This window comes from Bubalus kerabau, chromosome 9, assembly GCF_029407905.1.
Source record: "Bubalus kerabau isolate K-KA32 ecotype Philippines breed swamp buffalo chromosome 9, PCC_UOA_SB_1v2, whole genome shotgun sequence".
In the NCBI taxonomy this organism is placed as follows: Eukaryota; Metazoa; Chordata; class Mammalia; order Artiodactyla; family Bovidae; genus Bubalus; species Bubalus kerabau.
This window is the reverse complement of record NC_073632.1, coordinates 31,886,619-31,913,739: the sequence shown is the minus strand read 5'-3', so window position 1 is coordinate 31,913,739 and position 27,121 is coordinate 31,886,619. Positions and strand designations below refer to the sequence as shown.

Sequence of the window (27,121 nt, the reverse complement as noted above, 5' to 3'; positions counted from 1 at the left end):
TCTCGCTCTGGTGGACTTGCAGTCTTTCAGAATTCTTCGGCACGTAATTACAAGCACAGCAAAATATAATGTAGTTAGAAAGACCCAAGCCGCGAAACTGCACATCCCCAGAGATCCGAGAAGATCAGCCACTCGGGCTTCAGGGACGGGGCGTGGGGAAATAAAGCGGGGGCGGGGCCGGCGCGAGCTACCTTGGAGCGGCGCTGCTTCCGCCTCTCGCGGCCCCGGCCCCGCGACGCGATCGGCCGTCACGTGACGGCCGCGCGCCCGCGCGCGCGTTCCCGGCCGCTGCAGGCTCGTAGGCCGAAGAGAAAAGACGGCGAGGCGGCTTCGGCTGTGGCCACAGAGGTGGGAGTCGGGGCGAAGCCCACTCGAGGGGCAGGGTGAAAGTCAAGCCACTTCAGGGTCCTACTCGGGGAGAGGAGTGATGGCCCGCGGCGTCACCTCCAAGCGCGGCACACCCCGGGTCGGCCCTGTTCTCCGGGCCTGAGAGGGGCGGCGGCGGGGTCAGGGGCTGGGACGCGGGTGGACGCCCTTGGGCCGGCGCGGCCGCGGCAGTGGAGCCGAGCCGGCGTGGCACAGCTCAGCCGTTTCCGCCGCCCCTAGCTTGGTTGCTGTCAGAGGCAGGAAGACTGTGACGGACGCCGCGTTGCCCGTGGCCGCCGCAGCTGCTGCCCTGGGCGAGAGCCCGGAGCTGGTCACGGTCGGGGTGCGAGAGGCGGAGCAGCGGCCATTACTGCGCAGCCTCTTCCGCCGGGGTTCTCGTAGCTGCCTTCGGTGGCAGCCAGGTCCCTTTCCTGTCCCCTCAGCGCTGGTGTCAGGCCTCTACTCGGGGACTTTATGGGCCTCAAGATGTAGGGGCGGCGATGGTTGGAGGGGTAATCCCCCCGCCCCCAGCATCCCGTGCGGAGGCGTCCACTCGGGCCTTGGGTCCGGACGTAACAGTTCCTGCATTTTGTTTTTCCGGAGTGTCTTTGGCATCTTTTTCTCCCCTCTCCCTCCTCCTCCTGCTCAGTTCCTGGGTCTTGCCTAATCCGACGAGCAGTCCAGTCCCTCGTCTTGTCCGGGTTAAAGCGCAGCACTGTTGTTAAAGCATCAGAACCACTGAGAGGTGTCTCCGTACCCGCTGAGTCTCCAAAACCTCAGTGCATCTTGAAAGACGAGGCTGTTGCTTTGTTCTTCTGGTTGCTGGGTGCGGAGTTCTCTCCCTACCACCCCTCCACCTCCCCCCGCATCCCGTCTGAAAGGGTAAATGGATGTTCCATTGTGGCCGCTATTTTTTGTTTTCTGTGGGCACCTAGAGAAAGGCAGAAAAATTGTTTTGAGTTTATACACACTTCTGGCAACTAGATCTTTTTCTCTTGATATCAGATTTAGTATGGCTTTCTTTCTGTTCCCTAAGTGCCATTTTACTGAGCACTTATTTCTCAAGTTTCTAAAGTAGGTACATTTTGTTTGTTAAGTAATAGTGAAACTGGAATTGAGAGAAGAAAGCCAAGAAAGAGTAGAAAAACGCGTTGTCTTTGTGATTGATATTTTCAGGTGCCCCTCCAATGTGTGTACTTTTCTTTTTTGATTATATACTTTTTTTTTTCACTTAACATATGTATTTTATTGAAGTATAGTTGACTTACGCTGTTTCAGGTGCACAGGAAGGTGATTCAGTTACACATACATTATTTTTGAAGTTATTTCCCTTTATAGGTTATTACAAGATATTGATTGTAGTTTCCTGTGCTATATAGTAAGTTTTTGTTGCTTGTTGTGTATTTATTTTTTTAAATTAGAAATCCGCATTCTATGCATAGTGAGTCAAGCAAGTGGAATCAAAATGTCCTAAATTTTTTAGTCAAAAAGTCACAAGTTTTCTAAAATGTGCATATTGTATATATGTATACAAAGCTTTTCTACTGTGCTTGATAAAGATTTGAGAACATCAAAAAGAAAAGATGGAGAACTGGAAAATATAAATGAAATGGGAGCACTGAATATGAAATAGAAAAAGTGAAACAAACTAGATAAAAGTAAAAGATCGTCATATAGTCCAGTTGTTTTTAAACATGACTGCTCATTAGAAACATATCTGGAACTCTGGAGAAAAGCAATACCTGGGCATTTATGTTTTTCAAGAAATTTCAAGATAATTCGGATATGCATCTGGATATTAAAAAGTGATACAGGTTTTTCTATTAAATCATAGTTTTGGTGATACTGAGTTCTATTATTTTTCTGTTGATCAATCATGATAAATAATAATAAGTGAGTAATAGTTATATAATCACAATAGTGAAAGATGTTATCAGTTTTCACAATCAATGGCAAGATAAAAGATAATTACAATTGCAGGCCATAATGGGAACATGACTAACTTAACTATAAAATAATTATATACAATTTGGGTGGTCAAGCAGTGATGTGGTAAGTGGAAGTGCTTACAATGTGTGTCCTTTTAAAATAGGGTTTGAAAATACGTCATTGAAAGCAATATACGTTTCCAGAAATTGGAAGACTTAAGGCTATTTTGTTTTTTAAAAAGTGATTCTATATTCATACTTTTAAAAGACCTGACATATAGGACACAGGAAGAAAATCACCTGCTCAAGTAACGGGATTTATGATGTTGGCTTTGCTGTTTTTGTGACCAGCAAATATTGTTTGTGTTGAGTGTCTGGGAGTCTGTGGAGTGCGCTAACAAAACATGAAAATATGTCCAGTAAATCTAATTTTAAAGAGCAAACCGGAAGAGTGAAAACCCACTCTAAAAATAGATTTTGGATGTGTTTGCTTTTGCTTGTACATCTTAAATTGGAGCTTTTGTTAAGCTCAGTCTTTGATTTAGAATTTTGTTTCAAATGGGCCAATGTAAATTGTAATGTAAATTGTGAGCTAAATGAAAATAATTCTGCAAATGTTTACCTGTTCACATTTAATGTTAAAATGCAAAGCCCACATTTTTGGGTGAGAAGTGTAAAGTAAAGGTTTAATGCTTGGATATGAAGATTGTGAAGCCCAGAGATTGTCATACAGTAACTTTTTTTTATGGGAAATATTAAATGAAGTGGTGGAAATAATTCTTTAATACAGAGTAGTGTAAAATATTGGACCCCATTTAGTAGAAGCGAGTTTTGACTGAAGACTTTTGTTTCCTAGTATGACTTGTGCTTTCTGTAAGCTGTTTTAACAGGAGAGGAGATGGAAAGCTAAAAATGGAAAAACGTTAGGGCATTTAGTTACATCTCTCAATTTGGGACTCTCTCTTAAGTATTAAGATGTGTCTGCTAAATTACACCCACTCTATCTCTGTTCCTTTTACTGGTCCTTAATTTTTTTTTTCCTTTTTCTTTTTTGACTATAACAAAAGTTGTAAGATGTGTAATATTTTTCTTTTCTGTCACTGATCTCTTTTATGTAGAACATTTTATGTAGAACATTATGTGTATTTTGAATAAAGAGTAATAACTTTTATTAAACATTGGCTGTTAATAATTGGAAAAATACAGGAAATCTTCAGATCTTTATAATTTGATATTTTAACTGTCAACATGCTTATCTTTTCTTTGATTTTTTTTTAAAAGATAATCATTTATTTGAATCTATTATCTAAAAAAAACTTAGTCCATGACTGATTTGAAAAGTAGAATCATAATTAATCCTAAATATTTTCAGAGAAAATAATGGTGCAGTAAATAATAGGCTCATGAATTTGTTGAGTGGTCACACAATTACAAATAATACAATATTCATTTTCAGTTAAACTTGATTGGTTGAATGGGTAAATGATAATCTCTGAACTTTTATATATTTTAAAAAATAGTCTGCCACTTTTTCCCTTTAGAATTAAGGTGCAGAAATAACTGATTTAGTTTCAGATCTTTCCCTTTTTATGTTACCTTCCTAATAGTTTGTTTCGGTATATTATAATTTGCACCTTAAGAAGGAAACTTAACCCATTAACTAGTTGATAGATGCATGCCAAAATATAATGGTAAATTTTACTGAATAATTCATAAATTGTATTTAGTTTGGTGATAATTTACAAATCATTCATTGCAGAATGAATTATGTATGAGTTATTTATGTTTGCCAAATTATTTGTGGTCTGCAGTTAGAATTACACTATTCTTTTATCTTTGGTTAAAAGTAAAAGACTCCCCCTCCCTCCCTTAAAAAAATTCTTTGATTTCAAATGTATAAGTTTTCTGAGAGCCACTCAACTATTCTGAATATTACACATGACTATTCTGAATATTTCACGCCACACCATATGTTGTGCCCAGTTGGCATTACAATTGTCAGAGGCTAGGGTTGATGGATCTAATTGATAGAATTGGGATGCCTAAACCAGTCAGTTTTGATCACAGTAGAATATACGATTTTTTTTTAATCTATGCAAGCAGAGGTGTGAGTAAAGGAACATGGAGTTCGTTTTCTTTATTCAACAATTCTTGCACTAAAATTGCAGGTTCTTTTTTTTTTTTTTTTTTAAGACTGTTGGTATGCAAGACATTCTAAACCTGCATCATGAGCATGCTAGCCACTTGCCACATGGAGCTATTGAGCAAGCTGTGTGGCTAGTCTGAACTGAGTTGTGCTATAAAGTAAAACATGTATCAGATTTCATGGAGTGTACATACACGTACACACACATGAGTATAAAATACCACATTAATAATTTATATAAAGTACATGTGGAAATGGTAACGGTTTGAATATATTGGGTTAAATGAAGTATACTCTCTAAATTTGATTGTTTCTTATTATTGTCATTAATAGAAAATGTTAAGTTACCTATGTGGCTTGCATGGTATTTCTGTTAGATGATGATATTCTTTGAGATACAGCACATGGAGGAAAATATTTTTTTAAGGATATACTTGAGTTTGAATCTCATCTCCCAGTATTGATAGCTTTGTGAATTGGGACTAAATCCTTGTGGGCTTGGGTTTCCTCATTTATAAAATTTCTCACAGAGTCATTCTGAGGATTCAGTGATATAATGCATCTACTTAGTGACCTTCAATATGCATATGAAATACCTGGAGATCTGATTCTCCTGGCAGAGAGTGGGGCTTTGGATATTTGTTTGTAAAGAACTTTCCGGTAATACTGATACTGCTGGTTGAGGACCAGAGTTGTCATATCTGGAAGTCTAGATTACTATATAGGTTTTAGTTCATTTTCCTCCCCTCAGCTATTATCCATTTACAGCCAGCTTTGAAATTTTAGCCACAGGAGATAGTGATTGGAAAGGTCCCTGTAGCTGACAAGATTTACTAAAGTCTGTTTTATTCCTGGATTTTAATCTGCATTCTGGAGAATTCACTGCCAGTGAAGAATAGCTGGGTAAATTATATACTTGTCAAAAGATATAAAGATGGCATCAGTTTTATAATTTGTAAATGTGGTAACTCCCTCTGTTGGATTTTAAGTTGTTTAAAGAAAGGATTGAAAGTTGTATACCTTTATAGCTTTTGTGGCTAGGTGCCTGTTCACAATTAGAATGTAAATATTGTTTTAGGTGATTAAATGAATTTAGTTTTTCATTCATCCAAGGAATACCAGCTCAAGACAGCAACAACTGATTGGCAGTTGACTAGCCACTTAGAGATATAAGTAATCCTTATCTCAGGGGTCCCATGGTTTACTGAAAGAGTCAGAAGCAAACAGATAATTGCAATGCATGTGGTAAATTCAATAATAGAAAAATTACAAAATATAGGGGAAGGAACAGCTTTTCCAGAGGCAATCAGAGAAAGGTAGTAGCATTCATAAACCTTAAAAGAAAGACTATACAGGTAGGAGGAAATACAGAATTACAAAAAGAAATTTGGAGAACTGAGTAATTTGGTGTAACTAGAGTATTAATCTATGGGAGTGGTTGTGGGAGAGAGTTATTTAGGTTTCAGGTCTTTAAGGCTGTTGAATATTGTCTGAGGAGCTTTACTTTATTGTGTAGGCTGGAGAGCCCATATAGGGCTTCACGTATGGAGGATTCATTTTTCTTTTTAAGTGTATCACATTCGGAGACTTAATTTAAGGGGTGATACTGAAGCAAAAGAATCAGATGGAGCAGTAGTCCAATGATGGTAAAAGTCTGAACTAGGGCACTAGCAATGGCAAGTGGAGGATAGATTCCGAAAGTGTTAGGGCTAAAAGTTGACAATTTGATGTAACATGTTGAAAGGGCAGTGAGAAAAATAATTTTGTATTTCTCCATTGGCACTCATTGGTTAAGGCACAGAAGCCGAGATGTCATGTTGTAAGATACATGCGGAGATAGGGGTGTGTAGAGTATGTGTAGATGAGAGACAGAGATGTGAGAGAGCCAAGCATTCTCTCAAGAAGTTAAAATCGTTGGACTCCAGATTGGGCAGAAAAAGAAATGGAATCAGGTATTGGAGAAAGGAAAGGAGGTGGGCAAGAGACTGGAGAGGCACTTGGAATTAAAGAGCGGGTGTAAGAATGAGTAAGTGAGCTGGAAGAACCAGACCTTGTGGTCTGAGAGTGAGTTTAAGATTTTAGAGAGACAGCAGTTTTAGGTGGCATCTAGTTCCAAGCGTGGCCATTATATTTTGTTGGGGCAGAGGGTGAAGTTTGTTGAATTTAGGAATTGAAAAATAAGGACAGTGTTTCTCAAATTGTATTTGATGGGACTACCTGCATCAGCATCACTTGAGGTGCGATTCTTGGGCTGAAACCCATGTCTACTGGCCTACAGTATCTCGAGTTAGAGTCTGAGGATGTGTGTCTCTGGAGAAGTTCAAGAACCTCTGAGTTAGGTGTTGAATGGTTTATTCTCAAGGATATTTAATAAATTCATAGTCAGGTGTCAGGAATTATAATGAATTGGATGACCAGTAGTGAGTAGATAGATTGTCAGTATTTTAAGGGTTAAGAGAATAGCTTTAGGGGATTACAGCCAATGGTTAGAGACTTTGAAGAATAAGTGGGGGTTTGTTTGTTTTGTGTTTAAGAGTAATGATATTAGAATAGTAGAATGTTTCCTATTGTCCTGTGTGTGAAAGTGCGTGGTTTCTAATATTTTGAGTAGACTCTAGGAGGGAAGTGAATGATGGAGTCCTCTTTGGTGCCACTGAAGTTGTAGGCACTTAGTAAAGTGAAAGGGTTGTGGAGGGAAGTCAGGACACTGGAGTCCTTGTCATGGAAAGACTAGGTTCTAAAGTCAGAGTAAAATAAAAAGTCAAGTTGTTTATAAACACTTTTAGTCAGTTACTTTGAAAGGTCTTCAATTTTGAGATAGATTACATATTGTTTGGTCTGTTCTGTTAAACATTTGGTGAGATATGCTGGCTTATCTTAAAAGGGCATTTATCTAAAAAATCTTAAACACTAAATAAAATTCCAGGTTTTTTAGGGAGATAGATTCCCACACTGTAAGAGGTGCATGGAACTGAAAGAATAGCTGTCTCTTCTGTCTTGTTACTGTAGAGCCTGCCTCTCTCTTCATCATGTATGTTCTTTGCAGTAAATGAGCCCCCTGTAGTGGGCATGAAGTGGATGGAGGTAACACTAACTGTGAAGAAAGAGGACTAATGACTGAGATGATGTTTTGGTTGGTGCCTCAAGATGCCTGCTGTCCAGGAACCATCTTAATGGTTGTCAACTGGGGCATTCATATAGGTACCAGGAGATCCTAGTTAATGTGATGACCTTGCCTTCCCGTGCATTACCTCCTGTAGGAAGGCAGAGGCTGTGAAATACATATCATGTCCATATAGAACTTGTTTCACTTAAAAAACAATTCTTTTTTCTTGTAAAATATAATCAGTTGGCCATAGAGATGGGTTTATTTCTGCACTCTCTCTTTTGTTGGTGTATTTGTCTATTCTTACACCAAAACCACATGTATATTATGGTAGCTTTGTAATAAGTTTTGAAATCTTTAAGTGTGAATTCACCATCTTTGTTCCTTTTCAAAATTGTGTTGGCTATTTGGGGCCCCTTTCAATTCCATATGAATTGGAGGATGAGTTTCTTCATTTCTGAAAAAAAGAAAAAAAACTATTGGGATTTTGATAAGAATTATGTTGAATCTGTAGATCACTTTGGATAGTTCTGTCGTCCTCATAGTTTTCCAGTCTATGAACACAAGTTGTGTTTCCATTATTTTGCTCTGAATCTCTTTAAGCAGTGCCTTGTAGTTTTTCAGTGTGTAAGTCTTTCACCTCCTTGGTCAAGGTATTTCCTTCCTTCAGATGCTATTATAAGTGGGAATGCTTTCTTGATTCCTTGTTTGAATTGTTGATATAGAAACAGAACTGACTTTTTGTGCATTGAACTTATAAAGTACACCTATGCTAAATTTGTTTTAGGTTTAGCAGCTTTCTTCGGGATTCTCTGGAATTTTCTGTATAGAGAACAGAGAAAATTTTACTATCTCTGCAAATAGATCTGGTTTTACTTTTTCTTTACCAATTTGTATGCCTTTCATATCTTCTTCTGATCTGATTGCTCTGGCTAAAACTTCCAGTGAAGTGTTGAATAGCAGTGGGGAAAGCTGGCATCCTTGTCTTGAAATTTTTCCTCTTCAAGATAAAATTTGCCGCTGAATTTTATTAAATCAAAGAATCATACATAATTGACTAATTTTGTTGAGAAGTTGATGTTGAAATTTTTCTTTTGCAGCACAGGATGATCCAGCAATGGAGGAGAAAATTCTGCAAACTGGCTGATTACTCATGAAGATGAGATTTTATTTTTGTGGCACGCATCTGTGGGGTCTGTAATAGAAATGTAAGTATGGCATCATGGTTTTTACAAAGCTGCAACAAGTTAAATGACTGGTATAAAATGTAATAAATCGAGTATCAGTTTTAATCAAACAAAATGAATGTTTTATATTGACTTTTAGATCTTTAATTGAATTGACAAGTTTCTTCACATTTAATTACTATTAATATAGGCTTCCAAAAAAAAAGTCTCTTCATAGGGAATAATCCCTATAAAAGTGAAACTGAAGATAGAGAAATTTGCACATAGAAGGCTAAAAAACTGGAAAGATCTCCAGGTCTTTTAGGTTCTACTTATTCTTTACATAGTAATTTATTTAAATAAACAAAGTTAATTTTTTTTTTTTTTAAGTACATTATTGCATTTTAATTCTTATTGGAGTCACTCTAGTCCCCAGTTTTACTAGTTCTATTTTCCTGTCAGTTTCTCTTTGTGAAATATGCTTTAAAATGTTAACACTACCTCTGTCTTGGCTATATTGAACTTTAGTCTGTTATTGATGAAACTTTTTTACACAATGAACATCATATTTCCATCTTCCAAGTTGACAGTTTTTGGTGATTACAGTAGTTAAAATACTTGACCAAAGAGTAACCCTTATAGATACTACTTCATATGTTCTCCCCGTTTGACATGTAACTGTTGTTATCTACTTTTCTAGTGTGATGCTTTGATTATATACTCCCATTAAAAGTATTACCATATCATTTTTAGTGTTGAGAATTTTAATAAAAGACAAATGAAACCAGTAAGCATTTTTCTTTAAAATTGGGGCAAATATAGTTTTAATTTAATCCTGTTTACATGTTATCTGTTTATATACTTCTGTATATTTTTTAATCCTGTAGGTCAGATAGTCTGACCATCAGACTATCCCTGCCATCAAGGAATTAGACTGTAGTTTAGTAAGTAAGACACATACATAATTAATACAGTGGAAGAAATACTATATTGAGACACCAGTAAAACACTTTAAGAACTGAGAGAATGTATTCCATCTGAAGAGTTTAGAGTGAACAGGGGAACTTTTGGTTTGGTCTTAAAGAATGAATAGAATTTTAACAATCAGAAAATTAGGAATTATTTTTCAAGCCAAGGGAATGGGGAAGGGCACAGCTGCCTAAATATCCAGGCATCTTAGGGGAGTCAGGGAGCAATCCTGTGTGTGAAGGTCAATGGGAAATAGAGACTTCACAGTTAGTAAAGGGAATGAGTGTGTTTATTTGTACCTACTTGTTGCCTGGTGCTTACTGGATGTTTTACTTGGATTATTGAACTCAGTCTTAAGATTGTAGTAGCCTTATTTACTAATGAAGAAACAGATAAAACTCATTTTCCCTGGGTCATTGTTTACCAGATTTCTCAGAATTATCTGCTAGGGCACTTACTGAAAACAGATTTTTAGACTCTTAATGCAGATGAGTCCAAATTTCCAAGAGATAGCACATCAGCTAATTCTTATCTTTGGAGAAGTTTGGGAAACACTGTTCTAGGTCAACATAGTAAGAATAAATGATGGATTTTTAACTAAGTCTTGCTTTACTCTGAAGTTTGTGTCAGTGTACTTGAAAGTTAGTGCTTAGCAATTTTGATAACATTATGTAGGCAGTGCTGCTGCTCCTGCTAAGTCACTTCAGTCGTGTCCGACTCTGTGCGACCCCAGAGATGACAGCCCACCAGTCTCCCCCGTCCCTGGGATTCTCCAGGCAAGAACACTGGAGTGGGTTGCCATTTCCTTCTCCAATGCAGGAAAGTGAAAAGTGAAAGTGAAGTCGCTCAGTCGTGTCCGACTCGTAGCGACCCCATGGACTGCAGCCTACCAGGCTCCTCCATCCATGGGATTTTCCAGGCAAGAGTACTGGAGTGGGGTGCCATTGCCTTCTCCATTATGTAGGCAATAGAAAACTACTGAAGACTGAGTGGAGGAAAGACTAATTAGATAATTAAACTGAGGAAAGATGAGAGGAAGAAAGACTGAGAGGTCAGGAAGGCCACTTGAGAGGTCAGTATTTTGTATAAGAGTGTGCCCAGGAGGCCAAAATTAAGGTCACAGGCTTTAGTAACAAAGGGGACACATTCTATAAAGGTTTTTGTTGCAGAAAAGCAAAGTAGCCAAGGAATAGGGGAGTGCTGAGGATGACTCCTAAGTTTTATCCAAGATAGAGACCAAAAGAAGAGGATGTGGGTTTAAAGGAGTTAATTTTTATTTTAGTCATGTTTGATTTCAGGTGACTGGAGAATATTGAGGTAGACCTTTTGAATACAGAATTGGAAATATAGCTCTTAGGAATCCGGAACAGTTCCAGATACTACATTTTGGGGATATGAGATTTACATTCATACATATAAATTTGGAATATCCTGTAGATTGTCTAGGCATAAAATGTAATATTGAAAATTTTGTCACTCAGAGTCTCTGTGAGGAATCCTGGTATTTCAGGGAAACTAAAGAAGGTGGGGGGGGTGGGGGCGGGGAGAGGGGGAAATGATAACTGGGAGAGAGTACCGTCATGGAAATGAATAATATAAATTTTTAGATAGAGTCTGTGGTTAATATCATTTAATGCAATGGAATCAAATAGATAAGACTGAAAGAGATCATTAGACTTAGCATGTTAGTTGATTTTGAAATTTAGGAATAGAATATTAATTGAAATCTTGGAGGAATTGGGATGGTTTAGCTTGGAAAGCTACCAGTACTCCATCCTGAGCCAAGAGGAATAAGATAGAATGAAGATAAAGATAAATTTTGAGGAGTCATTCATACCTAATTTCTTAATTTGAGGGTTCAGGATATCTCTTAACTAAGAGGTTGGGAAACTTTTATAATAGTCTTTGGGACAATAAGGAAAGAAAGGTGTCTTGGTTAAGTAAAAAGTAATTGATACCAGGCACAATGGGTTCTGGGAACTCAAAATAGCTAATCAGTGTATGGTGTTCACATATTTTGCACCATGTATTTCACTACAATTGTGGAAATTTTCATAAGTTGGGTAATTTTTGTAACTTTGCTCCTTGCTTGATCCTTTTTTTTTTTTTTTTGCAAATGTCTGCCCTTGTGGCTTTTGAGGGAGTAGTCTTACTTTATTCCCCATCCTTCTCTGCCATTCTTCTTGTCCACTGCCTCACTTACAAATGTTGGAGTAATCCAAGGTTCTGTGATTAGCCCTTTTGTGTGCTGTCTGTGCAGATTTAATTTGGGCATCCATCCATTTTCATGTGTCAGTAATCGTGTATGTGTTGGTGGCTCAAGACACTTCTTTCTGCTTAGATTTCTTGAGCGTACCTGTCCAGTTAACTCAACTGTCATCTGCCTGTCTTCATTTGAAGACTTTATAAATATCTCAAAGTTACAATGTCAGAACTCACCTCAGATTCTGAATCTTGATCATCCATCAGTAACTAAGTGCTTTCATTTCTGTTTCCTTAGTATTTCTTATGTTCTACTGTTAGAACCTTACATCTGTCCCTTCCTTCCCATTATCTTTTTTACCTGGATTATTATAAATTCTAGTTTCCTTTTGGCCTCATCCTGCCAAGTCTTCCTCCAAACTTCTGTCCAACTGGTCTTGATAAACTAGTAAACCAACTTGTCACTTCCTAACATAACCTTTCAGTGAATTCCTCTTGACTCCTTAGGAGTTAGTATAAGGACCAACTTCATAGAGATCCTTGAACTCCTTAAATTATATGTAAGATTTCCCTAAATTTTTAATAAGGCTGTGACCAGAAGTGTTTACGAACCGTTTGCATTTAAAATGTTTAAACTTTATTAAGATTCCATAATATAGAAGGTCTCTGCTGTGCTTCTTTGCACAGTACTTTTCATCTATTCAAATGTATCTATTCCCTCCTTGCTAGTTACCATTTCTTCCTTTGTACTCCCTGGTATCTGTTATACTTCTCAAAAAATCATTAGGTAATGCAGTGTTCTTTAACTTTGATGGCAGACTTTATTATGCATTTCCTTTCCTAGTGCCATGGGCATGGTAGATGCTCACACATGTTCTCTGTTCAAAGTTGAAAAGGAATAAGGAGAAATACATGACAGCTCTTGGCAGCAGGTGATAAAATGTCATTCTTCTATCAGTCTGTGAAATTTCTTGTAACTTCCTGAAGCCTTATCTTTCCTAAAATTACTGATGGTGGTTCTTATATTTGGATAGACATGGTTGTTTTAGAAACAATATGTAGCAGTTAAGAGTAAAGACTCTGAAGTCAGATCATCTGGGTTATGGAACCTAGATTTGAGGCTGGCTCAATCACTTAATGAACTATGACTTTGGGTATATCATCTGAGCTTTTTGTACCTCAGTTTCCTCATCTGTAAAAAGGAAAATAACAGACCCAGTTTGTAGGGTGATAGGAGGATTAAAGTATTTCACAAAATATCTGCCACATATTATGCAATCAGTAATTGCTAGTTGTTAAATAGTTTACTATAATAAAACATACATCAATAGGCATCCAACAGAAATGAAATGACTTCCCTTGTAGCTCAGTTGGTAAAGAATCTGCCTGCAGTGCAGGAGACCCGGGTTCGATTCCTGGGTCAGGAAGATCACCTGGAGAAGGAAATGGCAACCCACTCCGGTATTCTTGCCTAGAGAATCCCATGAACAGAGGAGGCTGGCAGGCTACAGTCCATGGGGTTGCAAAAGTCAGACACGACTTAGCAACTAAACCACCATCACCACCAATTACAAGACACTGTGCAATAGGAAAAGTTAAGAATTTTGTCTTGAGGACTTAGGAATGGTCATTGTGAAAATTTTAATGTTAAATTTTTAACTTGTATTAAAGTTCAAACTCTTTATATTCCAACAGAAGTAAAGATTTGAGGAATTTAAAAAAAAAAAAATTTTGGGAAGGAAGATGACATTCTTTTTTGATAGGTCTCCACAAAAGAGCTTGTAGTACTTTATTCTTTGTTCTCTTTCATGTTTTTAATTGGGTTCTGAGCCCATACTTTAAAAAAATCGGTTTTTCAGTATTTGTAGTTTTTATTGGTGTCAGAAAGTTCCTCAATACTATGTAAGCTAAAAATCTTTCTCATTTATAGTAATTTTACCTTTCCTTTGATTAGATGTCTTGAAGAAGATTAGACAAAATCTGAATACTTACAGATTTCCAGTGAATCTGCCTATATCCCTCTGTATTTGATCTTGTTGCAGAGAAGTCTTAATTAGCATTAATAGACATTTTTTCATCTTCCAGAAATATTTTACATCGTTTAGAAGAATGGAATTTATGCGTAAAAGTAATAATAGCCCATTAAGGGTTCAGTTGGTTAAAAAAAAATGTCTTGGGAAGTGACTGATACATTTGTGTTCTTCAGTAGAGTTGGACTAACTTCCTTCCAAATTTCTACATATTAATTTAGTAACCAGGAAATAAATTTCCTTTTTTAAAATGATCTCTAAAGTTTCCTAAGAAATTTATTACTTAGGGAATATTTCTCTTTAATTAGCACTCTCTTTGTCAAATCCTTGCTCTACAAAAGGGAAAGAAAAAAAAGCATTTCTTACTTACATATTCGTAGGATCCTCTGCACAAATTTAGCCTTCAGCCTATTTGAAGATCATCGAAGGCTTCCCAGGTGGCTCTAGTGGTAAAGAACCTGCGCGCCAATGCAGGTGACCTAAGTGATGCAGGTTTGATCCCTGGATCGGGAAGATCCCCTGGAGGAGGGCGTGGCAATCCACTCCAGTATTCTTGCCTAGAAAATCCCACGGACAGAGGAGGCTCACAAGCTACAGTCCATAGTGTCACAGAGTTGGACACAACTGAAGCAACAGCACACGTGCATGGAATGTCTTACAGATGGGCAGGCTAGTGGTTTGGTTGCTATGTCTTTATCTTCTTACATATCTTAATGGTATCTTGTCTACTGCATGTACTTAATACAGAATTATGTAAAAAGTACTTAAAGTTTTTCTTCCTCATGTCTTACTTGGGATACACTAGGAGTATACTTGGTGAGCTACACAGAATCATAATTTGGTATTTGCTATGGCAAATTGATAGTTGAAAGTTGTTGTTGTTCAGTCCCTAAGTCATATCTGACTCTTTGTGACCCCATGGACTACAGCACACCAGGCTTTCCTGTCCTCTACTCGCTCCCAGAGTTTGCTCAAATTCGTGTCCATTGAGTCGGTGATGCTATCTAACCATCTCATCCTCTGCTCCTTTCTCCTTTTGCCTTCATCTTACCCAGCAACAGTCCTTTCAAAGAGTATTCAGTGTTGATATCCTTTAAGATTGACTGGTTTGATCTCCTTGCTGTCCAAGGGACTCTCAAGTCTTCCCCAGCACCACAATTTGAAAGCATCAATTCTTTAGTGCTCAGCCTTCTTCATGGTCCAACACTCATATCCGTACATGACTGCTGGAAAAACCGTAGCTTTAACTACACAGACGTTGTTGACAAAATGATGTCTCAGCTTTTTAATACACTGTCTGGGTTTGTTATAGCTTTCCTTCCAAGCAAGCGTCTTTTAATTTCATGGCTGCAGTCACCATCCACAGTGATTTTTGGAGTCCCAAGAAAATAAAATCTGTCACTGTTTCCATTGTTTCCCCTTCTATTTGCCACGAAGTGATGGGACTGGATGCCATGATCTCTTTTCTTGAATGTAGACTTTCAAGCCAGCTTTTTTATTGTCTTCTTTCACCCTCATCAAGAGGCTCTTTAGTTCCTCTTCACTTTCTGCCTTTAGATCAGTATCATCTGCATATCTGAGGTTATTGATCTTTCTCTTGGCAATCTTGATTCCATCTTGTGATTCATCCAGCCCGGCATTTCATGTGATGTACTCTGCACAGAATTAAATAAGCAACATGACAATATATAGCCTTGACGTAATGCTTTCCCAATTTTGAACCAATCTGTTATTCCATGTCCAGGTCTAACCTGGATACAGGTTTCCCGGGAGACAGGTAAGATGATCTGGAATTCCCATCTCTTTATGAATTTCCACAATTTGTTGTGATCCACACAGCCAAGGCTTTAGCGTAGTCTGTGAAGCAGAAGTAGATTTTTTTCTGGAATTCTGTTGCTTTCTCCATGATCCAGCACATACTGGCAATTTGATCTCTGGTTCCACTGCCTCTTCGAAACCCAGCTTGTATATCTGGAAGTTCTCGGTTCACTTACTATTAAAGTCTAGCTTGAAGGATTTTGAGCAAAATTTTGCTCGCATATGAAATGAGCAGAATTGTATGGCAGTTTGAACAGTCTTTGGCATTTCCCTTCTTTGGGATTGGAATGAAAACTGACCTCTTCCAGTCCTGTGGCCATTGCTGAGTCTTCCAAATTTGCTGACATACTGAGTGCAGCACTTTTAACAGCATCAGCTTTAGGATTTGAAATACCTCAGCTGGAATTCCACCACCTCCACTAGCTTTGTTCGTAGTAATGCTTCCTATGTATGACCCACTTGATTTCACACTCCAGGTTGTCCGGCTCTAGGTGAGTGACCACACCATTGTGGTTATCCAGGTCATTAAGACTTTTTTTTCTCTAGTTCTGTGTATTCTTGCCACCTCTTTTTGATCTGTTCTCTTAGGTCCTTAGTGTTTCTGCCCTTCATGGTTGTCCTTGCATGAAATGTTCCCTTGATATCTTCAACTTTTTGAAGAGATCTTGATAGTTGGCCTTAAAAATAGCTGTGAAAAGAAGAGAAGCCAAAAGCAAAGGAGAAAAGGAAAGGTATAAGCATCTGAATGCAGAGTTCCAAAGAATAGCAAGGAGAGATAAAGCCTTCTTCAGCAATCATTGCAAAGAAATAGAGGAAAACAATAGAATGGGAAAGACTAGAGATCTCTACAAGAAAATTAGAGTTACCAAGGGAACATTTCATGCAAAGATCGGCTTGATAAAGGACAGAAATGATATGGACCTAACAGAAGCAGAAGATATTAAGAACAGGTGGCAAGAATACACAGAAGAACTGTACAAAAAAGATCTTCACGACCCAGATAATGACTAAGTTCTGATCACTCACACTCACCTAGAGCTGGACATGCTGGAATGTGAAGTCAGGTGGGCCTTAGGAAGCATCACTTCGAACAAAGGTAGTGGAGGTGATGGAATTCCAGTTGAGCTGTTTCAAATCCTAAAAGACGATTCTGTGAAAGTGCTGCACTCAATATGTCAGCAAATTTGGAAAACTCAGCAGTGGCCACAAGACTGGAAAAGGTCAGTTTTCATTCTGATCCCAAAGAAAGGCAATGCCAAAGAATGCTCAAACTACCGCACAGTTGCACTCATCTCACACACTAGTCAAGTAATGCTCAAAATTCTTCCAACCCAGGCTTCAGCAGTATATGAACTGTGAACTTCCAGATGTTCAAGCTGGTTTTAGAAAAGGCAGAGGAACCAGAGATCAAATCGCCAACACCCGCTGGATCATGGAAAAAGCAAGAGAGTTCCAGAAAAACATCTATTTCTGCTTTATTGACTATGCCAAAGCCTTTGACTGTGTGGATCACAACAAACTGTGGAAAATTCTGAGAGAGATGGGTATACCAGACCACCTGACCTGCCTCTTGAGAAACCTATATACAGGTTAGGAAGCAACAGTTAGAACTGGACATGGAACAACAGACTGGTTCCAAATAGGAAAAGGAGTACATCAAGGCTGTATATTGTCACCCTGCTTATTTAACTTCTATGCAGAGTACATCATGAGAAATGCTCGGCTGGAGGAAGCACAAGCTGGAATCAAGATTGCCAGGAGAAATATCAATAACCTCAGATATGCAGATGACACCACCCTTATGGCAGAAAGTGAAGAAGAACTAAAGAGCCTCTTGATGAAACTGAGAGTGAAAAAGTTGGCTTAAAGCTCAAGATTCAGAAAACTAAGATCATGGCATCTGGTCCCATCACTTCATGGCAAATAGATGGGGAAACAGTGGAAACAGTGGCTGACTATTTTTTTGGGCTCCAGAATCACTGCAGATGGTGATTGCAGCCATGAAATTAAAAGACGTTTGCTCCTTGGTAGCAAAGTTATGACCAACCTAGCTGTTGCTGCTGCTGCTGCTAAGTCACTTCAGTCGTGCGAAGTTGACTCTGTGTGAGCCCATAGATGGCAGCCCACCAGGCTCCCCCATCCCTGGGATTCTCCAGGTGAGAACACTGGAGTGGGTTGCCATTTCCTTCTCCAGTGCATGAAAGTGAAAGTGAAGCCACTCAGTCGTGTCCGACTCTTCGCAACCCCATGGGATGCACCCTACCAGGCTTCTCCCCGCAAGGGATTTTCCCAGCAAGAGTACTGGAGTGGGTTGCCATTGCCTTCTCCAGACCAACCTAGAGAGCATACTAAAAAGCAGAGACATTACTTTGCCAACAAAGGTCCATCTAGTCAAGGCTTTGGTTTTTCCAGTGGTCATGCATGGATGTGAAAGTTGGACTATAAAGAAAGCTGAGTGCCGAAGAATTGATGCTTTTGAACTGTGGTGTTGGAGAAGACTCTTGAGAGTCCCTTGGACTGCAAGGAGATCCATCCAGTCCATCCTAAAGGAAATAAGTCCTGGTTGTTCATTGGAGGGACTGATGTTGAAGCTGAAACTCCAATACTTTGGCTACCTGATGCGGAGAGCTGACTCATTTGAAAAGACCCTGATGCTGGGAAAGATTGAAGGCAGGAGGAAAAGGGAACAACAGAGGATAAGATGGTTGGATGGCATCACCAACTTACGGACATGGGTCTGGGTGGACTCCGGGAGTTGGTGATGGACAGGGAGGCCTGGCGTGCTGCAATTCATGGGGTCGCAAAGAGTCAGACATGACTGAGCAACTGAACTGAACGTTGAAAGTTCTTTAGGTGAAATAATGAAGCTTTAACTATCTTCTGTTTTCTGATGATGTTTATCCAGTTTTATCTCATTCTAATGAGGGAACCAGAATAGCTGCCCGAAAAGAATTGTTTTGCCTTCCCTAGTATGTTACTTTCACAGTTCATGTCTTCCCCTGGGATGTCTATCATTTTTTTTTAATTTGTTAATTATATGTTTACATTTATTTATGCATGCAAGAGTAAGATTCATATAAAGTATTGGTCAGGATGGAGAGGAATGCTTTTAGGTTGAAAACTTTCTTTTTCATAGATAAGGTAACTGCATCGAATGGAAAATTGATATTTGGGGTTAATTTTATTTATAATACAACAGGGTCTGAGACTGTGTATCTTTTAAAAGTATGGCATTCATCCAAGTTGCACTGTTAGATACTTAATTTACAGTTTAGTAGACTTCTATTTTTCTTTTTAAAATGTTTAAATTTATTGGCCTTTCTTTTGTCCAGAAGGCACCTAGATCATTTAGGTGTATATGAGATGTTGCTATTGTTTTTCCAAAGTAGTGATGAGCAGTAGCTCATTTAAACATTTTGTCTTACAAATAGAATCAAATCTCTCTCTTACTCAGTTAAATTATTACTTGTGGATGAAGGACTTCCTTGTTTTTAATTGGGCCTTAAATGTGGAAATTAAAAAAAATTTTTTTCAGAATTTCATTGACTGAATTTTTTTTAATTGAAAGGGACAAAAGAATATATTGTTCACTCTTTCTTTAGCTAATTTTAGCTAATTTTAGTTCTTTTTGTTAGTACAATGTTTTAAGTTATTCTATGATTTAAATGTAGCAATAGGACCTGATGAATGAAACCTAGTTAGTCAGTGCCTTACAACTGTTTTCAGTTGTTTTTTCCTGAGAACAGTATATATATCAGATCAGATCAGTCACTCAGTCCTGTCTGACTCTTTGCGACCCCATGAACTGCAACACACCAGGCCTCCCTGTCCATCACCAACTCCTGGCGTTTACTCAGACTCATGTCCATCGAGTCAGTGATGCCATCCAGCCATCTCATCCTCTCTCGTCCCCTTCTCCTCTTGCCCCCAATCCCTGCCAGCATCAGAGTCTTTTCCAATGAGTCAACTCTTCGCATGAGGTGGCCAAAGTACTGGAGTTTCAACTTCAGCATCATTCCTTCCAAAGAAATCCCAGGGCTGATCTCCTTCAGAATGGACTGGTTGGATCTCCTTGCAGTCCAAGGGACTCTCAAGAGTCTTCTCCAACACCACAGTTCAAAAGCATCAATTCTTCGGCGCTCAGCCTTCTTCACAGTCCAACTCTCACATCCATACATGACCACAGAAAAAACCATAGCCTTGACTAGACAGACCTTTGTTGGCAAAGTAATGTCTCTGCTTTTGAATATGCTATCTAGGTTGGTCATAAGTTTCCTTCCAAGGAGTAAGCGTTTTTTAATTTCATGGCTGCAGTCACCATCTGCAGTGATTTTGGAGCCCCGAAAAATAAAGTCTGACACTGTTTCCACTGTTTCTCCATCTGTTTCCCATGAAGTGATGGGACCGATGCCATGATCTTCGTTTTCTGAATGTTGAGCTTTAAGCCAACTTTTCCACTCTCCACTTTCACCTTCATCAAGAGACTTTTTAGTTCCTCTTCACTTTCTGCCATAAGGGTGGTGTCATCTGCATATCTGAGGTTATTGATATTTCTCCTGGCAATCTTGATTCCAGTTTGTGTTTCTTCCAGCCCAGCATTTCTCATGATGTACTCTGCATATAAGTTAAATAAACAGGGTGACAATATACAGCCTTGACATACTCCTTTTCCTATTTGGAACCAGTCTGTTGTTCCATGTCCATTTCTAACTGTTGCTTCCTGACCTGCATATAGGTTTCTTAAGAGGCAGGTCAGGTGGTCTGGTATTCCCATCTCTTTCAGAATTTTCCACAGTTTATTGTGATCCACACAGTCAAAGGCTTTGGCATAGTCAATAAAGCAGAAATAGATGTTTTTCTGGAACTCTCTTGCTTTTTCCATGATCCAGCAGATGTTGGCAATTTGATCTCTGGTTCCTCTGCCTTTTCGAAAACCAGCTTGAACATCAGGAAGTTCATGGTTCACATATTGCTGAAGCCTGGCTTGGAGAATTTTAAGCATTACTTTACTAGTGTGTGAGATGAGTGCAATTGTGCGGTAGTTTGAGCATTCTTTGGCATTGCCTTTCTTTGGGATTGGAATGAAAACTGACCTTTTCCAGTCTTGTGGCCACTGCTGAGTTTTCCAGATTTGCTGGCATATTGAGTGCAGCACTTTCACAGCATCATCTTTCAGGATTTGGAATAGCTCAACTGGAATTCTATCACCTCCACTAGCTTTGTTCGTAGTGATGCTTTCTAAGGCCCACTTGACTTCACATTCCAGGATGTCTGGCTCTAGGTCAGTGATCACACCATTGTGATTATCTGGGTCATGAAGATCTTTTTTGTACAGTTCTTCTGTGTATTCTTGCCATCTCTTAATATCTTCTGTTTCTTTTAGGTCCCATACCATTTCTGGCCTTTATCAAGCCCATCTTTGCATGAAATGTTCCTTTGGTCTCTGATTTTCTTGAAGAGAATTCTAGTCTTTCCCATTCTGTTGTTTTCCTCTATTTCTTTGCATTGATCGCTGAAGAAGGTTTTCTTCTTGCTATTCTTTGGAACTCTGCATTGAGATGCTTATATCTTTCCTTTTCTCCTTTGCTTTTGTCTTCTCTTCTTTTCATAGCTATTTGTAAGGCCTCCCCAGACAGCCATTTTGCTTTTTTGCATTTCTTTTCCATGGGGATGGTCTTGATCCCTGTCTCCTGTACAGTGTCACGAACCTCATTCCATAGTTCATCAGGCACTCTATCTATCAGATCTAGTCCCTTAAATCTATTTCTCACTTCCACTGTATAATCACAAGGGATTTGATTTAGGTCATACCTGAATGGTCTAGTGGTTTTCCCTTGTTTCTTCAATTTCAGTCTGAATTTGGCAATAAGGAGTTCATGGTCTGAGCCACAGTCAGCTCCTGGTCTTGTTTTTGCTGACTGTATAGAGCTTCTCCATCTTTGGCTGCAAAGAATATAATCAATCTGCTTTTGCCAATAAACAGAAAAGAGAGGAGCTAAATTCAGTTTATCAAGTATTTATTATGTAGTGTGTATTAGATATCTTAGAAAAGGGAATTGAGTCAAAACATGAATTTTCCCCATTTTACTGATAAGAAAACTGAAGTCCAAGAAACATGCTGTGAGATGAAGCTGGCATGAGAGCTGGCGTCCAGACAGACTATGCAGGGCATATAGATCCTGGTCTCTAACCTGAAACCAAGTTTTTAACAAGACATAAGGCTGGACCCATTAAAAGGCATATGCAGTAATTTAATAAATATTGTTTACTTGATGACTTGGGAAGGGCAGAGATGGACTATAGTTGGATTTAGGGGACTGTAGTTGGATTTAGGGGATATTTAGGAGATAAAATGTAGGACTTGCTAATGTTTTGAATGGGAAGGGGTTAGGAGAAGCCAAAGATGGAGAAGCTGTATACAGTCAACAAAAACAAGACCAGGAGGTGACTGTGGCTCAGATCATGAACTCCTTAAAGTTACCAAATTCAGACTGAAATTGAAGAAAGTAGGGAAAACCACTAGACCATTCAGGTATGACCTAAATCAAATCCCTTGTGATTATACAGTGGAAGTGAGAAATAGATTTAAGGGACTATTTCTGATAGATAGAGTGCCTGATGAACTATGGAATGAGGTTCGTGACATTGTACAGGAGACAGGGATCAAGACCATCCCCATGGAAAAGAAATGCAAAAAAGCAAAATGGCTGTCTGAGGACGCCTTACAAAATAGCTGTGAAAAGAAGAGAAGCGAAAAGCAAAGGAGAAAAGGAAAGAAAGATATAAGCATCTCAATGCAGAGTTCCAAAGAATAGCAAGAAGAGATAAGAAAGCCTTCCTCAGCGATCAATGCAAAGAAATAGAGGAAAACAACAGAATGGGAAAGACTAGAATTCTCTTCAAGAAAATTAGAGATACCAAGGGAACATTTCATGCAAAGATGGGCTCGATAAAGGACAGAAATGGTATGGACCTAACAGAAGCAGAAGATATCAAGAAGAGGTAGCAAGAATACACAGAAGAACTGTACAAAAAAGATCTTCATGACCCAGATAATCACGATGGTGTGATCACTGACCTAGGCCAGACATCCTGGAATGTGAAGTCAAGTGGGCCTTAGAAAGCATCACTACGAACAAAGCTAGTGGAGGTGATGGAATTCTAGTTGAGCTATTTCAAATCCTGAAAGATGATGCTGTGAAAGTGCTGCACTCAATATGCCAGCAAATTTGGAAAACTCAGCAGTGGCCACAAGACTGGAAAAGGTCAGTTTTCATTCCAATCCCAAAGAAAGGCAATACCAAAGAATGCTCAAACTACCGCACAATTACACTAAACTCACATGCTAGTAAAGTAATACTCAAAATTCTCCAAGCCAGGCTTCAGCAATATGTGAACCGTGCACTTCCAGATGTTCAAGCTGGTTTTCGAAAAGGCAGAGGAACCAGAGATCAAATTGCCAACATCTGCTGGATCATGGAAAAAGCAAGAGAGTTCCAGAAAAACATCTATTTCTGCTTTATTGACTATGCCAAAGCCTTTGACTGTGTGGATCACAATAAACTGTGGAAAATTCCGAAAGAGATGGGAATACCAGACCACCTGACCTGCCTCTTAAGAAACCTATATGCAGGTCAGGAAGCAACAGTTAGAACTGGACATGGAACAACAGACTGGTTCCAAATAGGAAAAGGAGTATGTCAAGGCTGTATATTGTCACCCTGTTTATTTAACTTATATGCAGAGTACATCATGAGAAATGCTGGACTGGAAGAAACACAAGCTGGAATCAAGATTGCCGGGAGAAATATCAATAACCTCAGATATGCAGATGACACCACCCTTATGGCAGAAAGTGAAGAGGAACTAAAAAGCCTCTTGATGAAGGTGAAAGTGGAGAGTGGAAAAGTTGGCTTAAAGCTCAACATTCAGAAAACGAAGATCATGGCATCTGGTTCCATCACTTCATGGGAAATAGATGGGGAAACAGTGGAAACAGTGTCAGACTTTATTTTTTGGGGCTCCAAAATCACTGCAGATGGTGACTGCAGCCATGAAATTAAAAGACGCTTACTCCTTGGAAGGAAACTTATGACCAACCTAGATAGCATATTCAAAAGCAGAGACATTACTTTGCCAACAAAGGTCCGTCTGGTCAAGGCTATGGTTTTTTCTGTGGTCATGCATAGATGTGCGAGTTGGACAGTGAAGAAGGCTGAGCGCCGAAGAATTGATGCTTTTGAACTGTGGTGTTGGAGAAGACTCTTGAGAGTCCCTTGGACTGCAAGGAGATCCAACCAGTCCATTCTGAAGGAGATCAGCCCTGGGATTTCTTTGGAAGGAATGATGCTAAAGCTGAAACTCCAGTACTTTGGCCACCTCATGCGAAGAGTTGACTCATTGGAAAAGACTCTGATGCTGGGAGGGATTGGGGGCAGGCGGAGAAGGAGACAACAGAGGATGAGATGGCTGGATGGCATCACTGACTCGATGGACGTGAGTCTTGAGTGAACTCCGGGAGTTGGTGATGGACAGGGAGGCCTGGCGTGCTGCGATTCATGGGGTCGCAAAGAGTTGGACATGACTAAGTGACTGAACTGAACTGAGAAGGACAGCTTCAGTGATGGATTTCTGGCTTGAAAAGCAAATGAATAGGTGTCTCCAGAGGGGCGTTTAGGGAATAAGTAAATGAGGAAACAGATCATAAATTCAGTTTTTTAGCCAAGAAGAGAGCTAAAGTAGGTAATTAAAAGATAGTTCTAGGGCTAAAACGAAAAACCCGGGCTGGTGATTATCATTTTAGGAAGTGGTAACAATTGAAGCCATGAACGTAGATGAGATCATCTTGAAAGAGTACAGCAAGAGGAACGTTTGTGTGGTTTAGAACAAGCCGCAACAATAAAAAGTCCATTAAAAGAAAAGTTGTTTCACAGAGGGGGAATGAGATGACTGGTTTAACCAGTGTTTTTAAGATTATACAGCAGAGAAACGGAGTTTCTAGGATTTCAGCTCTAGTCATTTTACATGGTCTACTTGTCAAGTACCAGAAGTACATTAATACATGGAAGTATTGCAGAATTGCACTTAGTGGTATCCTAAAAGGCTATAAAATTTGTTACTTTCTGTGATTGTAATCTGAATTATTTTTAACCATTTTTTGTTTTTCTCTACTGTCCAGACTGATTATAAAAGTCTAGATGGATTGTACATTTTAAAATCTTAGCATTTAGTTCTATTCTGTGAATAGAAATGGTATATTTATTTCAAATCTATACTTTGGTTGTACCTTTTTATTTGTGCCTCATTTCCCCCCCACAAATAAGAATAAATTCAAATCAAAAATATTGTTCTACATAAGTTTTTTCTCTGCTTTCAATTTTGTGTCTCCATTGTCTTGACTTGCATATAATTGGTGCTTAGTAAGTGTTTTCTGAATGTTGAATTAAGATTTTGGAAGAGTTAAAACAAGATTTTAATATTACATGTATTTTCTCTCATTTTCTCAGGATGGCTGGCTGTGGAGAAATTGATCACTCTATAAACATGCTTCCTACGAACAGGAAAGCAAATGAATCCTGTTCTAATACTGCACCTTCTCTAACTGTCCCTGAATGTGCCATTTGTCTGCAGACATGTGTTCACCCAGTCAGTCTGCCTTGTAAGCATGTTTTCTGCTATCTGTGTGTGAAGGGAGCTTCATGGCTTGGAAAGCGATGTGCTCTCTGTCGACAAGAAATTCCCGAAGATTTCCTTGATAAGCCAACCTTGTTGTCACCAGAAGAACTCAAGGCAGCAAGTAGAGGAAACGGTGAATATGCCTGGTATTATGAAGGAAGAAATGGGTGGTGGCAGTATGACGAGCGCACTAGCAGAGAGCTGGAAGATGCTTTTTCCAAAGGTAAAAAGAGCACTGAAATGTTAATTGCCGGGTTTCTGTATGTTGCCGATCTTGAAAATATGGTACAGTATAGGAGAAACGAACATGGACGTCGCAGGAAGATCAAGCGGGATATAATAGATATACCAAAGAAGGGAGTAGCTGGACTTAGGCTGGACTGTGATGCTAATACCGTAAACCTGGCGAGAGAGAGCTCTGCTGACGGAGCGGACAGTGTACCAGCTCAGAGCGGAGCTTCTGTTCAGTCGTCTTCTGTGAGGCCCCTGACGTCAGTAGACGGTCAGCTAACAAGCCCCGCCACACCATCCCCTGATGCAGGCACTTCTCTGGAAGACTCTTTTGCACATTTACAACTTGGTGGAGACAGCATAGCGGAAAGGAGTCATAGAGGGGAAGGAGAAGAAGAGCATGAATCGCCATCTTCAGGCAGGGTACCAGCACCAGACACTTCGATTGAAGAAACCGAATCCGATGCCAGTAGTGATAGTGAGGATGTATCTGCGCTTGTTGCACAACACTCCTTGACCCAACAGAGACTTTTGGTTCCTAATCCAAGTCAGACAGTATCTGATCGATCAGGAACTGATCAATCAGTGGCAGCAGGTGGAACAGTGAGTGTCAGATCTCGAAGGCCTGATGGACAGTGCACAGTAACAGAAGTTTAAATAAAAGTTTTCAGATCCATGCGCAAGATGAAAATGGTTATCTGTAAACTTCTGCCCACGTAACATTATACTCATCCCTAGTAGTGCATTTTGGGAGTTGGGGTGGGAAGGGGTATGGGAAGGATAGACCTGTAATTAAAATGTCTAACACATCTCTGTTGAGAAATTTATTTAATATAAAGAACTTGGGTGTTAATAGTTGAGAGCTGTCCAGTAATAACGCAGTTTTCTTGAGGTCTGTTTATTTTATAGTTTTTTAAAATACCTTCAGTTCTTTTGGCCAGCGTGTGTGTACTTGTGCATTAATGGTCCTCATCTGACTACTGCATTGGTTCATATTTTTCTGCATGGATTGACATAAAACCATTACCAAAATTTGGCACCTACGAGATGTCTGGTATCAGTATGAACAGAAAGCTTAAATAACGTGAGAACAAATGTGAATTTGGGGTTTTAGAATAACAACTACTTAACAGTAAAGTTACTGAAATGGAAATGTAAAGGAAACAGCTTATAACTTATGTTTCAGAATCTTGTTTGTAACACACTTCATGGCATTCTCATAGGCTTTGCTGTCTAGTCCTTGTAGTTAAGAGGTTTTTCTTGATCCACGTTTTTTTTTGATTACAGACTTTATAATTTAATAAATATTAGAATTTATCAAAATTAATCTGTCTCTTGTTTGAATCTGGAAGGGAATGGAAACATTTTGTGGCCAAAGATCACTAAAAAGGTGGTGATTTAAATTGGTGGTATATTCAGCTTACATGGCCACTTGCTCAGAAAAGTTTGATTTCTTCTTAGAGAAATTTAAACAGTCTCCAGGG

General features: G+C 39.1%; 1 protein-coding gene across 2 annotated transcripts; it reads left to right on the top strand.

The window, feature by feature from the left end:
* The first annotated feature begins 206 nt into the window (after window positions 1–206).
* On the top strand, window positions 207–26,960 carry RNF146 (ring finger protein 146). 2 transcript variants are annotated; one of them, XM_055534941.1, is made up of 3 exons: window positions 207–348; window positions 8,647–8,754; window positions 25,238–26,960. In XM_055534941.1, coding segments are annotated over exons 2-3 (1,059 nt in total). In that variant the 5' UTR covers window positions 207–348; window positions 8,647–8,752; the 3' UTR covers window positions 26,295–26,960. The 2 variants fall into 2 exon arrangements, with proteins under 2 accessions (XP_055390916.1, XP_055390917.1); XM_055534942.1 differs by having other exon boundaries at window positions 212–348; window positions 8,652–8,754.
* Window positions 26,961–27,121: the final 161 nt, after the last annotated feature.